The 18,811-nt window shown below is 38.9% G+C and overlaps 1 protein-coding gene and 1 long non-coding RNA gene across 2 annotated transcripts; one reads left to right on the plus strand and one right to left on the minus strand.

Moving 5' to 3' along the window:
• The first annotated feature begins 1,380 nt into the window (after positions 1–1,380).
• On the plus strand, positions 1,381–2,994 carry LOC106913554 (uncharacterized). The gene is made up of 2 exons (XR_015764376.1): positions 1,381–2,211; positions 2,862–2,994. It is a non-coding gene; the product is annotated as an uncharacterized LOC106913554 (long non-coding RNA).
• A 10,665-nt stretch (positions 2,995–13,659) lies between these two features.
• eif4ebp3l (eukaryotic translation initiation factor 4E binding protein 3, like) lies at positions 13,660–16,450 on the minus strand. Its single transcript, XM_014969764.2, has 3 exons — positions 16,074–16,450; positions 14,667–14,849; positions 13,660–14,226 (listed from the first exon to the last, which is right to left on the minus strand). Exons 1-3 carry the CDS (start codon positions 16,204–16,206, stop codon positions 14,198–14,200), a joined length of 345 nt encoding a protein of 114 aa, XP_014825250.1. The 5' UTR covers positions 16,207–16,450; the 3' UTR covers positions 13,660–14,197.
• Between the last annotated feature and the right edge of the window lie 2,361 nt (positions 16,451–18,811).

An 18,811-nucleotide genomic window follows, 5' to 3' on the forward strand; every position in this document is an offset into this window, starting at 1 on the left:
AAGATATCCACATCATACGGGAGATGATGGATCAAGGAGAACGAAAAGCACTGAAATGGTTGACTAATTTATGTGACTCTGACTTTGTTGCTTTTGTTCCTGTAAATTGAAATACGAGAGTAATTTCACCTCAGTGTTATATCACAGGGTCTGTTAAATATCAACTCCACATTAAACCGACTGATATCTTCAAGCCTTTGTTTCTCTTGATGATGATTTTGCACTTACAGCTTATGACAACATGGCATTTACAAACAATATTTCTGTGGCCAAATGCAATAAGATAAAAATATATATATATACAGAAAAGTGGACTTGGTTAATATCAGGTAAAGGCTATTTTTAAAAGTTACTTTGCCTCGTCAGACTGCATATCAAAATTTACTGAATATGATTGTATAATTATATCAGTATATATTAGTGGTGCAACGGTACAAGTTTTGCAAAAGAAAAAATATCTGATGCACGTTGGTTACCGGAATTAAGCAAATCAAAACTCTCATAAATACCTGCCTAAGGCACTGGTAAGGACTTCCAGATGACTTTACTGAATCCTACCTGTGGTTCCAACAAAAATCCAATGAAGGTATTTTTGTCAATCTTTATATACCTTCATTTTCTCTATATAAATATCTTTTACAGATATCCTTACAAATAAGGTTTGTAATGTTTTAGGAACGTTTTCGTCATTCATCAATATTTTTTTAAGTGCTACGAATAACTGCTAAGCGCCGCTTAAAACTCATCACTTAAAGGACGATTTACGATAATATGGTTTTGTAAACATGACGGTAGCGGTTTTTGGCAGGTAACACCGACATAAATATCTAGATGCACTATAAAATCTAATGAGCGCTGCTCTGACGGTCTGTGCCATGTCCTCATATTTATCCATGCGCTCTGCCACAGGGACAGATTGTTGGACAGCACAGATATTCAGAACACCGACGCGGCAATAACTCTCTTCAGATGCCTCTCACTTACACGAAAACCTTCTGTTAAGCACTGATCTGATATGTTTATACTTAAGCCCAAGCTTGAAATGAAAACCTATAAATCTCCCCCTGTGTGTTCTCCATCGCTGTGATTATTTCATTACGTCGCTGACCTTTTGGATCTCGAGAAAATAAATCAGGATTGTGTTTTTCTCCATTTCCCTTTAGGGGCTCCATAATATTCCAAGTATTCTGTCCATATTTTGTCCATACCAGTAAGTTCAAGCTAGCATTAGCATCTAAACTTAAGCTATGTTGCCACTATAGACATGCATACAAGCAGAACAACAAATGTTGACTACTGATGGGAGATCATTGCAGTATTGCAAATGTTATCAAGTTTTGCATATCCATATTGTTTTTCTCATATACAATTGTCCATTCTATGCAGATTGCAGTATGTAACAACAGCAGGTGTCGAAAACAGCCTAAGTTTGGCATCAAGCCCTCTGATATGATGTCATTGCAGGTTTTGCTCAATAGTTTATAATATGTTGATTTTTTTTTTTGTCTCTAATTACATGATTCTAAAAAGATAATCCAAAACAAACTGCAAAGAGTAAATGTGCATGTTTCTATCCTGATCAAAGACCTGATGGCTGTTGTATTATCCTAATCAGGGTTTTAAAATGTAAACTATTATTGGTTTTCAGGTGTTATTGCAGCCATGTTTATTTTTTTATTTATTTTGGGGGACTTTTTTATTCTTTTTGTCTTTAATACCAAAAAAAACAACAAAAAAACACATGCCCCTTTTCCACCGGCTCGACTCGGCTCCGCTCGCTTTCCGAGCGTTTCCACCGGCTGTTTTACGGGGGTGGCCCTGCTTTTTAGGGTCCTGCTTCAGAGCAGGGCCAGCCGGGCCAGCCATGGTTTGGTGGGTGACGCAAGCTTCGCTGCTGTTCACTGATTGGCCGAGGGCGTGGACAGACGGAGCGGCGAAGAGATAAGAAAAATGAAGGCGCAACGTTTGAAACTCGCTGCAACACGGAAGTGATGGAAGATACAAACAAGCCGTTAACTAAAAAAACATGCCGGCTTTTTTCTTTGGTTCGGATTTCAATATTTAGCGGCAGCTCGATGGAGCCTTGAGGAATGAGTCGTTTTTGTCAGTAGTGGAGCGAATATAAAGCCTCTTTAGCCGCTTCGGAGCCGACGGAGCCCCACGGTGAACACCGACGCAGACGCAGCTGACGCTGTTGCTGCTCCCAACCAGGTGAGCAGTTTGTAGATATATCTGTCTGGTTTTTACTACATTTAAGGTTGCATACATACAGTCATGGAAGACATTTAAAACACTAAAGTCTGCTGTATTTTTATTGCTCAAACACAACATGCGCATTTTCTCAAGACACTCAGTTGCACATTACAGTTAACTCAACATTGTACAGCATGTTACCTTCTTTTGTTTATCTTTGCGTGAATCTACGTGCTTCGATTGTTTCTCATTTTGCTGTTGCATCTGAGTTTCCCCCGTTGTGAGATAATAAAACATGTTATATGACATCCTATTATTGTAAAATGGCTAGATATCAGTTCTCTAATCAAATTGTTATGAATTATTAATTGTAGAATGAGCAATAAACCTGAAGAAAACGATAGTGGTATTTTATCCATGGCTGTATGCCTGCATAGGTCTAAAACTTACAAGTAATTACATTTTGTCTTTAATTTACATTACTATTCCAGTTATTTATAATTCTGTATGGCTGGATGGTAAAAAAAAAAAAAAAGTGTTTGTATGTATATATAAAGTAACATCTCTGTTTTAAATAATTCCTTATGTGTATGTAACTTCCACAGTAGTAGCTGTTATTTATCTACATTTATGTGCTATAAGCTATAACATCTAATTACTTTTCCCAGGGAGCAGAAGGAGAGCAACATGGCTGACATGATGGAGAACCGTCAGAACACCTGGATCTCCTTCAGGAGGAAGCAGCTACCAGCAGAGATGGCAGAGCTCCATGGAGAATTGAGACAAAAAAGAAAAATAAAAGTTGTCTCTCAGTGAACAAAGTCTCTTTATTTCTGCTCACTCCACACATTATTGTACTTACTGTACTTTATATCAAGGTCCTAATACAATCCTCCCAAAATGTGAGGAGCTTTAGCCAGAGTGAAAATAACATTATATTATATAAATATTTAATTGAACTTAACATTGTAGATTACCAATGAAGCCATCCAAAACTGAATACATTATTCAGCAAACCAAACATTTTGACATTATTATCAGGACTGCTATTAACAAGAACCCAAAATACAAATCATGTTTGTTAATTTCTAGTTTATACAACATCATTCTATCCACTCACTGTTTATCTGTCTTCCTGTAGAATCTTCAATGTAAGAAAGTGAGAAAATGTTTCCAAAACCTGTAACCTTAATTAGTGATAATTAAGACTGAGTTTAAACTTTTAATTCTTAGTCTCTAAAATGTGAAAACATGGAACAAGAACCAGTCAGATTAGAAGGAATAAACCTTTATTTGTTCTCAGTATAATTTGGACACAGGTGAATCATACTTAAACGTATTGAGAAGTTAAAAACAACAGATTGTTAATGCACTTCAACTCTGTAAGAACAGACATTTTTTTATCAGAAATATTTCATCAGCATATTGAGCTCATGTGATTCCTGCTCCAGAAAGGTGAAGGTCTCTGGACATCCTGAAGGTAAACACCGACTGGCAGTCAGGAAGACGGACACTGATGAGACGTCCTACAACCCAAAGGCTGCACGAAAAACCACGATGGTTTTTTATTTATTAATTTTTTTTATTTTTTGCATAAGTGTATATGGTTTGTGGGATAATGTAAAAAAAAAATTTAAGAAATTATATCCGAAACAATGTTTTCTCATCCTCTTCTCTGAAGTGACGTAATGATAATGCGTTTTAAAACTGTGCCAATTTTAGTATTACTCTTCTGCTGTAGAGCTAATATTGTACAATAAAATGTTGTACAGCCTTTTTCTAGCAGGAGATGAAGTAAATGGAGTAGTGAAACTAAACTTACAGTAAAATGTTGCCAGTATATTACTGTTTACTTAGTTTAGCTACTATATTTACTTTAACAGTAACCTAACATCAGAAAAAACTATGGTACAGTTGCTGTAAATTTACATGATTATTTCTTAGAGTGTAGATGTAGCTGCACACAACTTCATTTAAAAAGACATCTCTGAATTACAAAAGGAGGAAGACACGTGGGATTGGTGGTTGGCAAAGACTTTACACACAGCATTCAATTAAAAGTGAGATCCGTAATAAAAAAGGATCAGAATGATATCCACATCATACGGGAGAAGATGAATCAAGGAGAAAAATGCACTGAAATGGTTGACTAATTTATGTGAATCTGACTTTGTTGCTTTTGTTCCTGTAAATTGAAATACGAGAGTAATTTCACCTCAGTGCTTTATCACAGGGTCTGTTAAATATCAACTCCACATTAAACTAAATGATATCTTCAAGCCTTTGTATCTCTTACTGATGGCGATTTTACACTTACAGCTTATGACAACATGGCATTTACAAACAATATTTCTGTGGACAAATGCAATAAGATAAAAAACAATGTATATAAATATATATATATATATATACAGAAAAACGGGCTTGGTGAGAAGTATGGTTAAAATCTGGTAAAGGCTTTTTTAAAAGTTACTTTCTATTTGACAAATGAGCCTCGTCAGACTGCATATCAAAATTTATAATTTATTGAATACGATTGTATAGATATATCTGTATATATTAGTGGTCCAACGGTACAAGTTTTGCAAAAAAATAAAAAATATCTGATGCACGTTGGTTACTGGAATTAAGCAAAACGAAACTCTTGTAAATACCTGCCTAAAGCACTGGTAAGGACTTCACGATGACTTTACTGAATGCTTGTACCTGTGGTTCCAACAAAAATCCTATGAAGGTCTTTTTGTCAATCTTAACCTTTGTGCATGTGAGGACTGAGGCAAAAACGTGGAGGACTGTGGAAAATGATACAAGTTTTACGTGTGTGGGGTTGGTTGGACCCCATTTCTGGACACAAGGGTTATTATAACTTCATTTTCTCTATATAAATATATTTTAAAATTAAATCAAAATCAAACCAAATTTTATTTGTATAGCGTCTTCCAGCATCAAGGCATTTCAAAGTGCTTTACATCATAAAATTACAAAGTCATAGAACACACAGTCATCAACATTACATTTTGCACTTCAGATTATTGATTACTGTTTCATGATTAGGTTTCAAAAGCAACTCTTAGCAGCTGAGTTTTTAGTCTAGATTTGTAAGAACTCGGTGTTTCAGCTGTTTTGCAGGGTTTTTTGTTCCAGATTTGAGGTGCAGTAATCGATATGACTGAAGATAAATGCATGTATGAGTTTCTCTAGATCTTGCTGAGACATAAATTCTCTAATCCTGGAAATGGTCTTCAGGTGACAGAAGGCCGACTTTGTAACTGTCTTTATGTGGCTCTGAAGGTTCAGGTCAGAGTCCATCACTACTCCCATGTTTCGGGCCTGATCGCTGGTTTTAGTTGTAATAACTGAAGCTGTGTGTTGATTCTAGATCGTTCCTCGATAATAACTTTAGTTTTATTTCTGTTCAGCTGTAGAAAGTTTTGGCACATCCACACATTTATCTGTACTAAGCATCTGTTCAGTGATTGGATGAACAGATTGGATCCTTTACCTATCTTAGATTTTTATGTTTTAATAGGATCATTCATGACATCGCCAGTGGATTTCCTTTGAGTTCATTGATCCTATTGTTACTGCCGTGGAGCTAACAAGCAGTCCTTTCTCGTAATGCCTAAGTGAGGTAAAAGGCCGAGTTGCTTGAGTAACATGCACTACCGTTTCTTTGCCAGCAGAGGTCAGCCTTGTCCAGGTGAGCTTGCCATTGAATCGCGAACAAGAAGCAGCCGTTCCTCGTGTAAGGTTGTCGGATATGCTTTGTAGTTGCTGTTTAACTTTTGAGTTTCACACTTAACAGACGAGGGTTTTCTGTGCTTATACTGAGCATGTTCAGTACAGCTAAAACACTTGTTGAATATTGTTTTTCTAAAAATCACACAGAACTGAAAAATCATTTTCAAACATGGAAATAAAGTAAGATGTTATGACATCAACAAAGAGACCTACAACCCCTGGCAAAAAGTATGGAATCACCAGTGTTGGATGAGCAGTCATTCAGACATTTCATGCTGTAAAACAAACTCGGATCAAAAACATGATACAATATTAAGGTCATTCCAAAGTGCAACTTGTTGGCTTTCAGGAACACTCAAAGAAATGAAGAGAAAACATTGTGGAAGTCAGTGAATGATACTTTTATTGACCAAACACAGGGAAATAAATATGGAATCACTCAATTCTGAGGAAAAAAGTATGGAATCATGAAAAACACATAAACAAAAGACCATTCAAAATACATCACTAGTATTTAGTTGCACCATCTTTGGCTTTTATAACAGCTTTTAGTCTCTGAGGCATGGACTTGATGAGGGACAAACAGTATTTGGTGCCTACTCTCTTTGATAGCAGTTGCCAGATCAGCTTTGCAGGTTGGAGCCTTCTTGTGGAACATTTTTTTCAATCTCCACCACAGGTTTTCTATTGGGTTGAGATCTGGACTATTTGCAGGCCATGACATCGACTGAATGTGTCTTTCTTCAAGGAATGCCTTCACTGTTTTTGCCCTATGGCACGATGCATTGTCATCTTGGAAAATCATTTCATCATCTCCAAACATCTGTTCAATTGAAGGGATGAGAAAACTGTCCAAAATGTCAATGTAAACTTGTGCATTGATAGAAGAATTAACCACAGTCATCTCCCCAGTGCCTTTGCCTGACATGCAGCCCCATATCATCAAGGACTGTGGAAATTTGGTTGTTTTCTTCAGGCAGGCCTCTTCATAAATCTCACTGGAACGGCACCAAACAAAAGTTCCAGCATCATCACCTTGTCCATTGCAGATTCTTGACTCATCACTGAAGACAACTTTCATCCAGTCATCCACAGTCCATGATTGCCTCTCCTTAGCCCATCGGAATCTTGTTCTTTTATGGTTAGGTGTCAATGCTGGTTTTCATTTAGCTTTCCTGTATTGAAATCCCACCTCCTTTAGGCGATTTCTTACGGTTCGGTCACATACATTGACTCCAGCTTCCTCCCATTTATGCTTCATCTGTTTAGTTGTACTTTTTTGGTTTTCAAGACAAATGACCTTTAGTTGTTTGTCTTGACGCTTTAATGTCTTTCTTGGTCTACCAGTACACTTGGCTTTAACAACCATTCCATGCTGTTTGTGTTTGGACCATATCTTGGATACAGCTGACTGTGAACAGCCCACATCTTTAGCAACCATGCGTGAAGGGTTACCTTCTTCAAGAAGTTTCACAATCCTCTCTTTTGTTTCAAGGGACATTTCTCTTGTTGGAGTCATGGTTCTCGCCACTCCACTTCGTCCAGCAGCCCTCCAAGGTGTCATGACTGCAGGTGTTTTGAACTGCACACTAACGGGCACATCTAATCTGGGGCAGGTGTCCATTTAGGGAAAGGAAATAGACTGGGTGTGTCCTTTTTTCTACCTCCAATTTGAGTGATTCCATACTTTTTTCCTCAGAATTGAGTGATTCCATATTTATTTCCCTGTGTTTGGTCAATAAAAGTATCATTCATTGACTTCCACAATGTTTTCTCTTCATTTCTTTGAGTGTTCCTGAAAGCCAACAAGTTGCACTTTGGAATGACCTTAATATTGTGTCATGTTTTTGATCCGAGTTTGTTTTACAGCATGAAATGTCTGAATGACTGCTCATCCAAGACTGGTGATTCCATACTTTTTGCCAGGGGTTGTAGAATGTTTGGGCTCCTGATTCTCCAGTGTCTCTGCAACTGTTCCTATGTTTTGCTTGGAAAGAAGCAGCCTGTTTACATGCCATTCTTATTTTTTGCTATGACAGCAGAGTTATAGCCCATGGGCCTCAGTGCTGAGCTGAAATTTATTGTCAGTGTGTGTGTGTGTGTGTGTGTGTGTGTGTGTGTGTGCTCTTTTATTTGGAGCTGGCAGCTCACAGTTGGAGTGAAGGAGACCTGTGCGTATTTACAGAGACTAAAGTAAACACTCATGTGATTTCACATATACAGGATGTCAACCCGTTCTGGAAGAAATAATACTGGAGTGTTGACACTATGTTGACCTACATTAACTATAGTGAAGATGCACTGTCAGCACACTGTGAAGTCTAAGTGTCAAAGGTGCACATTCACAGCTTGCAGCAAAACATGTTTTTCCATTTTTATGTTCTATACATTAGGGGTTGGAGGTTACTCACACACATTATGACGAAAGAGTAAGATTAGATTATTGTTGTTGACATTAAAGTTTGTTTTTCTTTAAATTATGTACTTGTATCCCACAAAAATGTCACTGAAATAAATCAGAGTATATTGTACTGTATGTTTTCTTATTATTTGGTTGGAAGGAAAGAGGAACAAAGCAGGTTCTCTGGTATTTTTCTTTTTTTTAATATGTACATAGTGAAATACCTCCTAAAATAGAGTTATTTCTCCTAAAATGAATCTCAATGCTGATGTGGATGCAATACATACAGAAAATACATACCTGTTAAATTTACCTGTTGATTGTGATAAACGAGACTCTGGCATGGATGTATGACTAGTCTCTCGAGAAGGTGGTTTTTAGCTTGTCCAGTTGCACCTGCAAAATTCAGTGTGTTTTTATGGATTGTTTTTATGTAATAGACAAACAAGAAGTTGCGTATAATTGTGAAACTGAAAGACAAGAACAGATACTTCTCAAAGCAAAGGCTTGGTTATGTTCTGGGGCTGCTTTGCTGCTTCTGGCTGACACAGGGTGTCTTGAATCTGAGCAGGGCACTATGACATTTCAAGACTTTCGAGGCATTCAGGAGAAAAATGTGATGCGTCTGTGATGTCTGGAAATCACAGACGCAGATCGTGGATCTTTCCACAGGATAATGACCAAAAACACACAACATCTCAGAATAACTTGGACTATTCTGATCTGAGCTCAAATCTAAATCCTGTTGAACATCTGTGGAATGAACTGAAACATCTGGAGAAGACATCATTCAAACCTGACACTACTGGAGGAGCAGTTTCCCCTCCAGTGTTGGGCCAAAATACTTGTGGGCTGGAGAAGTTACAAAAGTCATCTGCAATTTCCTCGAAAGGTTGCGCGAGAAAATATCAAGTTACACCTACCGTCATTTTTATCCAGCCCTGTTTTGTTATTTTTTTTTTATTTTTTTTTAATGATTATGTTGAAAATTAACTGATTTTCATCAGTTACTTTTCTGTAAATCTGTATTTATTATCTCCATTTCATGTTATTTCAGAGATCGTTGTGGGCTTTTTGGTCAGAGGGGAAGCAATAATTTCGTCGACTTGTGTAACATGCTGCTAACAGGCAGAAGCTGCTGAAAGAGGAGCGTGCAGGCAGGGAAACGTCTGTTCTGCAATAACACCAGACGATGTTGCAATGCATGGTAAAGTTGCACAATAAACATGGGCAAAATGCATTTTATAGAACCTGTTTTGTACCTAAATTGTAAGTTATGACACTAGACTGTCCAATAGAAAATCTCATGAAAGGGGAAGATGATGGTCAAAGGCGCTCTTTGTACATTAAGCAATAACCTGGCTTTCAGAGACATGTCTCACTGTACCCTGTGCAGCAAAACAGAGATTGTGCAACGGCCATGGAGACTGTTTCACCGAGCGAGTAACTATGCCAAAATGATGCAATGCTAGCAAAGTATTTCCTTTAAAAGTTGTGTGTGTCATATTTTTTTCTTTAGATATTATTGATATCAACTTGTGTGTGAGGGGAGGAAATAAGAAAATAAAACGTGAAAGCATTTTGCTGTTCAAAAACAAATCTTCCATCCAAGTTTCTGTGGTGAGCTTTTCTCCTGGGTTTGATTTCCAAGTGCAGCGGTAATCGAGGAATAGCTTTATTCTCTGAAATGTTTTCGCAGCTAAAGTCAGAGTGCAGCCCCACTGGCTGAGTTCCCAGGAGTGTCCTTGATCACTGGACGTAAGGTGGGATGTGTTCGTCTATAGAATCCAGTATGTCCTCCGCTTCAAATCCCCATCCCCTCCCCCTGTGGAGGATCACGGAGCAGGCTGTGTATTTCCAGTGCCTGTTTGTAACGTTGCCCCAGCAATCCAGCCTGACCCCACTTCCTGAGCCTCAACACGGAGCGGCGGACGAAAATAGAGCCTCCTCGACTAACCCGTACTTTAACCAACCAAAGGAACCTGAGTTTAAGGGGTTGGTTTAGACTCATCATGGGGGGCGGGAGATGGAGAGAAACACACGGTCAATTCCAGTGTTGTTTACAGTAGTAAGAAGCAGAGATTTTTCCAACACATGTTGTGAAAGTGCAGGATTGAAATGTCACGCTGCGTGACCAAGACCAAAATAATCCCAGAGTAGAGCTGGTTTTTATATTCTTCATGATGTAAATCGTCATCTTAAACTACATGAAGTCGGAACTTGAGTGTTTCTTTGCTGCTCTACTTTGTATGAATACTGATAAGCTCATGTGTCGCCGTCATAGGGTCAGTGAAACGTATACTGCCTGAGGCCCTCCTGCTTTCAGCAGCCCCTTACAGCTGCTCCAGAAAAAATGTGGGCATATCATGCATGACTTTACAACGAAAGAAAAAAACAATACAAAACAATGTTAACTTAGATAAGAAAATGCTATGAAAGATTTTGACGAGTTAGTTTTTGTGTAAATTTAGTCGTACTTTGAACATCCACAAAGCAAAGTACAACTTGTTTCTGTCTGGAAGTTTAAATTTGGCCACGTGTCTCTGATAGATGGTGACCTTTGTAGCATATGTGGAGCTGGTTTTCAAGGACCGTTCTCTGAACATCAAAGCAGAGCATGCTAATCTATGATTCTACTTTAGGAATGTTCGAAAGGCTCACAAAAGGGGCAGACCAATTATATTTCTGCTAAAAATGTTTATCAGTCTCTTTAACAAAATCTATAACTTTCCTACCAAGCCCGTATCTATCAATAATCAACTTGTAGGGTAACTTATTTTATTTAATTAAAAGTCTATAAGTACTTATGTTATAACAAATTAGATGAATATGCATACTCAGAGAAAATTGGCACATCAGTTTTAACTGAATGAATATACTGGAACAAGGTATATTTATCTACGTTAATTATGATTTAGATTTCGATCTTCTCTCTTTCATCCCAACGAATTCAAAACCAAATTGTACAAAATAAAAAAAGTAATCTTCAGGTGTCTGCATGTGGGCAGAAATAGCACAAACATTGAGCATGCTATAAGGGAACATATGCATGGGAATTTGAACCAGGCATGTGAATCTAGATGATAAATCCTATTTACAAGCTTCCATCTGTCTCTTTGTCTGTCAGCATATCTACATTTCTATATGTCTATATGTAGACTCCAACTTCAGTGCATTTTACATTACAGGAGATCAGGAGATAAGGTTTGTTCTGCCAAAAAAAAAAAAAATTCTCTTCAATCTGTGCCAATAATTATTGATATCAATAAGACTACCGCAGAAGTAGCGGGGCTTTTCTTGCATTTGCAGTTTCATACATTTGTGCATGAAGTGCACAAATCAGCATCTCATGGTGCTTATCGAAGTCAGCTGGCATTGGATGTTTTTTTCACATGCCAAACAAACTCAAACTTTGGCTAATGAAAGTGGATTTTGACCCTTTCCTTTGCTTCATTTCTGCATTCTCACTGAACAAAACAGCAGCACAGTACACATAAAACTACTTCTCAACTCTCCAAATAATTCCCATGATGGTATAATTCTGAGTGGAGTTTTTTTTTTTTTTTTTAATCTTGTTACGAAGCATGAAAATATTGAATCTCGAGTCACTTGTTAGCTTTAATTTTGCTTAGTGGTGAGACAGGAACAGCTGTGCGGCCTGACATATATCGCCAAGTCACATGACGCCGGAGAGCGCCTATCTGCTTCCACTAGTCTAGAGATGGACCTCGACAAAATCCACACAGCTGCCTCGACGGAGCTGAATTAAACATTAATGCTAGAATAGACGGTGTGTAATTACAAATCTGAGACAGCTGATAGGTGAAACAGCCTAAAGATTGCATTGTGGACATGTCTGGCTCGCAGGCAGCAGCTGCTCACATTCCTGAAGGCCGGACCTTCCCCTTTCTGTCAGTGCATATGATCTACAGATCTGGGACGAGCGAGGAGACCCGGCCTTGATCGTGTCGACGATTCAAGGGTAGCAGCAGAATCCGCGGCGCAGGCGGGCCTGGGTGGGTCTGAGGTGTCTAAAAACGCTCTTTCAACTCAGTCCATCTGCCACACAGACGCCACGCTGTGTCTCATCTCTTAGATATGTCTGATAATGGAGAGTTTGAAGCTGAGAGAGAGCATGCGCGTGCTCATTTGCATCAACATTCCTACCTTCTGAACGTTTTCATTGGCTTACCACAACTGCAAACTTTGCTGTGCTTGACTTGGACTTTATGTGATAAACCGACACAAAGTAGTGTATAGTTGTGATAAAAACAGAGATTTGTTTAAATAGAAATCTGAAAAAGTGTGGCGTGCGTTTTGTATTTTGCCACCATATACTTAATGAAAGGCTAAAAAGGGATTTTAAACATTAGGTTAGATGAACCACAGTGTGAATGCTTTTAACAGCCAAGGAGATGCAGTTTAATTATGATGGAAAGGCAGTTAAATACAAGGAAGTCATTAGATTTCTTCCACTTTTACTTGCTGTTGGTCTACCACATTGAATCCCAATAGAACACACTGGAGCGAGTGGTGAAACATGCCCAAGCGTAAAAAGAAATGTCTGTGGAATGAGCGACAGTAGATAATGTACCTGTTGACCCAGATTTGTGTAAATCAATACTCTGGCAAATAGCTGTTCACTTGGACCAATCAATGCATATGGGATATGTGGAAGCAAAGAATGAAAGTTCAATGTCACCGTAGCTCATATTTCATGACACTTTGTGAGGATGGTCACGTAAGCTACTAAAAGTAGTACGTGAAAGGAAATGTGCGTTGTGCAATACCACGGGATGTTGCAAGAAATCTGGAAAAAGCAAAAAAAAAAATCCTATGTATTCCACTTAAAATTATGCACAACTGTGTGCGCATATCTGATGTGAAAGTTCACATAAAATCGAAGCGGAAAAGAAAAATACATTCAAGTTTGCTGTTGTAACTTGACTAGATGTCAATGAGTTCAAAGCGTGCAAATACTTTCCCAAAGAACTGCATCAGATTTGGCACCAATATTTATACTTGGCCTTAAGCATCTACTTCATAGTAAAACCAACATTGTTACACTGACTCAGCCCGTCTGGGTTTCACACAAAACAACCCCCAAAATATTGCATTAGTCACCATGTTCCGAATCAGGCCGTGACGAATCAGTGAGATATTGTGTTATAGAAAGGCCTTAGAAACAGGTTTGAGTGAAGTTCAGGACACAGTTATGTACACTGGTGTTCAGCTTCACCATGACAGTAAAAAGTCATTAAATTCCCTCAGTTTTTAATGTAACTGGGAAAAATCAGTCTTGCCAACAGAAAACACACACAAGATGACAGCTTACTTATTTATTTTTCACAACTCGTGTCCATACAAAAACAAAGAGCTGATTTTTTTTTCAGTAGAAAGCCAATCCCCTTCCCCAAATGTAAGGGAGACGTATGCATGTACCGATAGCCCACCCTTCTTTTTTGGAGGGAATTCAACAAAAGCAAACTGATTCATGTATCGAACACCTTTTTTATACATGCTTTTATGAAATAACCATAATCTTCAAACTTAAAACATAGTACAAGTTTCTTATTTACAAAAGATAATAATAAAAAAAAAGTTTAAATCAAAACCGATTTCATACTTGATTCCATAGTTTCTTTGAAACAAGCGACCAACCAATCCATCCGAAGTTAAACAATTTGCACCCAATTTTATAAGGTGAAAAACACCTTACATTTGGTTACTTTTTCCATTGTAGGTTCCTCAGTTGTTAATAAAAAAAAAGTGAAAAAAAAGAGCTTTGTATGCAATGCTTTAGTCTTTTACGACTTATAAGGCATTTAAACTCAACACTCCACAGGAGGTAGTACTGCTGACTCAGATGTCCATTTCAAACTGGCTGTCATCTGCAAAGAAACGGACAAAAAAATAATATAATTAGCATTAAAAAAAAAAAAAAAAAAAGGTTGCATCAGATAAATCACCCCATGTGGTCACGCCCTAACGGACAACAGAGAGACGAGACACTGCAGAACTTATCAGTATGCTGCGTTTACCGACAGACAGGGGAATAAAAGTGAATTTTGATCTTTGAGTTTAGTTGGACAGGGACATTTTAACCATTTGAAAAACTTCAAAGCACTGAACTATGTCCAACCTGAAAGTGTCTCAACGTCTCTTTAGATAAACCATCACTGCATTTACCTTCAAAGTCAACAGCTCAGACCAGTAAACCTGTTTTTATGAGCTGCTTCCCCTCAGGAGCCAAAAAAAAAAAAAAAAAAAAAAACGGCCACATTTACACACACGCATTCATAAAACAGTAGCTAAACGGGCAAATATTTACCTCCGATATCCTTCTCTTCCTCCTCGGCCTCCTCTTTGAGGTCCTGCAGTTTCCCCGTGTGGTGCGCGTGTGTGGCCGGTACCGTCACTCCCGGGATCTGTGGCAGGCAGCACGGTGGCGTCCTGGCGAGAGGGGAGTTCCGACAGTCCAGGAGGAACTTCCTGTCGTAGATGATGCGAGTGCCTGCGTTCGGTGGCGATGAGAGAGAGGACATTTGGCGTAAATAAAGACCTTATGGTGAAAGTTCGCCTCTTTGAGGCAAAAAAGAAAAGTTCGGTGTAGAAAACATGCTTCTGCTCGCTTCCCTTACCTTTTTTAATCCCCTAAGCAGTCAAATCTGACATTTTTTTTCCCCAAAACCCTCCAGCTTAATGATGAAGCAAAAAACAAACATGTTGACAACCTATGACTGAGAGCTGTACATTCAGGTTCAAACGCACCCATGGATTATGTCATAAAAGACCTGTTTTGAAAATTTGTACCATGAGGCATTGGGAGCGGTCTGCAGCTCATGTTATTCTGAACTGGAGTTTGAACTGTTCTGCGAAGTATCAGCCTGGCTGAGAGAAAACATGTTATGTAATGGGGTTTGGACAGTTCATCCTGGACAAAGGGAAGCAGAGAAGGAGACGGTTCAGCATGTAGTTCATAAGGCTGTGTAGAAGAAGAAGAAGAAATACGAGATGGAATGCAAGTCAAAACACAGTGGTGGAATCTCTTGCACAACTTGTGCCATCCATGCAAAAACGGCTCCCCTGCGCATTAAACATTTACTCCCCTTCTTTTCAGTTCGTACAGCATGTTCTTTATGCACTTCTAACTCAAAACATTGGACGGCCTCCAGCTGCACCACAGACAAAGGCCAATCAAATGGCTCTGATCTGAGCCGCAAATGTACACCCTCTGCAAGTCACGAGTTTGAAACTTCCTTTTGTTTTCATGCGGGGAGGATTGTTTTTGAGCCGTTTTAAAAGGACCTGTGCAGGAGGAAACGAGTCGCACTAAGCATCTGATTGCTTAAATACGGGAAAGCAAACGCGTTTGAGAAGAATACCTTAAGATTTAACATTTTGAAGTAGGAAGACAGACTATATTAAAATGTCTGGTTGACGTTAGCAAAAAGATATGAGATAGACAACTGTCAAGGTGCAGAGAAAAGATTTTAGGACAGTGTTGCTCATGACATGCGTGCACATTTGTCAGAATTGTGTTTTGCTTTCAATCCACCTGTGTTTTGCATTAATTGTGTCACTGCGAGAGCACATAGGAAAAACAGAGTAAAACCCGAATTAGCGAGATTAATACTTAAATTATTCAAGTTAAGTGATATTTTTCTAAAGAGGGCTGCATTTGCCACTTTGTAATAGGTACAAATAAAAGCAACATGAGAACACGCAGCAGTTTTACCTCCGGGCGTGGTAGAGAAGAGGGTTCCCCCGGGTGTCTGGCTGTAACAGTCGGGCAGCTGGGACCAGTCCTTCAGGGTGAGGACCTTGGTCGGGATGGGGCAGCTCTTCACTTGTTTCGTGCCAGTCGACATGTTCGGTTTAAACGTAGCAGCTAAGTTTGAGTCGCAGCTTTACCTCCTCTCTGCTTTCCGCACGGTAAAACAAAAAGAAAAGAAAAACAAAACCCGTCAATATTGTAGCCGAAGTTAATTTAAAAGTCGTAAAGCAAACGATGAAACAAGCTCAGAGTTAAGTGCCTATATGTTTCCGTCGCCAGAAGAAGCTGGTAGACGACACCATGTGCTGCGTTTGGAGCCCACACAGCTGCAGCAGCCAGACTTGATGTTTTTGTGCAGCGACTCTGTGACACGTGGGGGCGACAGTTAGGAGGTGCGAACGTTTTATTGTACAGGACAGCCTGCGAGGGCGGTGTAACAATGCTGGAGGGGACTTGGACATACACCAGATTAATGGGCTCACCACTTTGTTCGAAAATTAACATACATGCAGGTTTACTACCGATGGTAATCTCTCATAGAAATAAGTTTGTCTGAATCTACCTGAATGTATTCACTCGTTTTTATTTAATGAGTTAATGTGAATAATGTGAGGATGAACAAAACTGATTTTGTGATGTTATCAAATATTGATGATGCCTTGGTGGATTGTGGGTGGCTAGTTTGACTGGAAGTGAGTACCCAAAACAAGTTCAGTTTTTTTTTTTTTTTGCTTGTTTGTTTGTTTTGTGGCCTGCGACTACTTTTGACTTTTGCCCAACATGACAAAAATGTTTGGACACCCCATCTGTAGATATTCCAAAATGTAATCCTTGTGTGAATTATTTTAAATTCCTTATAATAAAATCTATTATACAAAGGATAATACTTTCTGTCTGAGGGTGGGGTGAGGAAGTCGTCTGGTGGCTTGGTCATGGTCCGCTGCTCTCCGGGCTTTGCTGTTATAAAAAGAAGCCCATCATGTTCTCAATCACAAGTGGTAACACTGCCCCCTACCTGTGATGTTGCTGCACGTTTTTCACGAAGCGCTCGTCGCAGTTGTTTCTAAACTCAGCATCATATACGAGTCATATCTCTGTGACGTGTTTCTCTAGGACTCGATGGCACTGCAGAACTGACCTAAACGGGACACTTTGTTTTGTATAGACACTAAAGACGTGTCATAAGAATCTAAGTCATTTTTAAATTCATTTTAAATATTTAATTGCTACGTTACTGGGGGAAAAATACCAACACTTTTATTTAGACTCAACTGCAGTTTTCTGTTTGACTTTATCTGTTTTGTAAATCCGTGGTAGGGACAGTTGAATGCTTTCAAAGCTGTGTAAACACGCCAAATATTGTTATTGTAAACATTGACTACACAGAAAATGCAGGTGAAACGTTGTTTGGTGTGGAAATATTAGACACTGAATTTGATTTCAATGTCTACTTTTGCTCTGAGATTTGAATATGAGATTAGGAAATGCTCTTCGGTGTTGCTTTCAGACATTTCCTTCCTGGCTTCGAGGAAAGAAGAACTCGTACTTGCCAACCACTCGGGGGCGACGTTGTCCTGTCCAAATTTGTGGCCTATCTTCTATAATTATTAATATAAAATTTTCTGCTGCGTGTTTTTCCCCTGATACGATGAGATGCATAAATGTTAAATTGGAGTCAGATTCTTTCACAAAAGCATATATTAATCCAAGCATTTAAATATTTTTTTTTATTCACAGTGAAAAATTTAAGTATATTGTATGACTATAAGGTTGTGAGAAAGGAAATGAGTAATATCCTCGTGACTACCAGTAGTTCATTTTTGTCCTCTGTAGAGGACATTTATAAACTTGAATATCTCCCATCCCCTGCATTCTACTGAATTAATTCCTTTTGGTATCTACAGAGGACATTTAGGGCTTTTCAATGACACCACATGTGAAGGAGTGGGACTTTTGTACGTACCTTTTTCTAATTCAGAAAAATGGTGTTCATCAGTACAAGCACATTTTATGGAGGGAGACAAAGTAAGTGCATAAAACTTTTTATTGTGCAAATTTTGGTTTAAAATGTTGTTGGCATATTCTAAATAAATCTCTTAGCATCATATTAAAACATTCTAGGAATTATTTTGACTGTACTTTATCGTAGTATTTAAAAGTTGAAAAATTGTCCTCTGTAGTGGACATTTGTAATTACTTTTCTGTTTTTTCTGTATCCATCCACCCATCCATTCATCCTCCCACCAACCCATCCATCCATCCATCCATCCATCCATCCATCCATCCATCCATCCATCCATCCATCCATCCATCCATCCATCCATCCATCCATCCACCCACTCATTAATTTATCCTCCCACCAACCCATCCATCTACCCACCCACCAACCCATCCATCCATCCATCCATCCATCCATCCATCCATCCATCCATCCATCCACCCACCCACTAACCCATCCATCCATCCATCCATCCATCCATCCATCCATCCATCCATCCATCCATCCATCCATCCATCCATCCATCCATCCATCCATCCATCCATCCACCCACTCATTAATTTATCCTCCCACCAACCCATCCATCTACCCACCCACCAACCCATCCATCCATTCATCCACTCATTCATTCATTTATCCATCCATCCATCCATCCATCCATCCATCCATCCATCCATCCATCCATCCATCCATCCATCCA

Source organism: Poecilia mexicana, unplaced genomic scaffold (assembly GCF_051168715.1).
Source record: "Poecilia mexicana isolate PSO_F unplaced genomic scaffold, ASM5116871v1 scaffold_10, whole genome shotgun sequence".
NCBI lineage: Eukaryota > Metazoa > Chordata > Actinopteri > Cyprinodontiformes > Poeciliidae > Poecilia > Poecilia mexicana.

What these genes read in the sequence shown, in the direction of transcription:
- eif4ebp3l (XM_014969764.2), bottom strand. Translation starts at nt 16,206, where the DNA reads ATGTCGACTGGCACGAAACAAGTGAAGAGCTGCCCCATCCCGACCAAG. An exon ending in CTTCTCTACCACGCCCGGAG is followed by an intron (nt 14,850 to 16,073) that starts GTAAAACTGCTG and finishes CACCGAACGCAG; the next exon opens with GCACTCGCATCATCTACGAC. An exon ending in GGAAGAGAAGGATATCGGAG is followed by an intron (nt 14,227 to 14,666) that starts GTAAATATTTGC and finishes GTTTCTTTGCAG; the next exon opens with ATGACAGCCAGTTTGAAATG.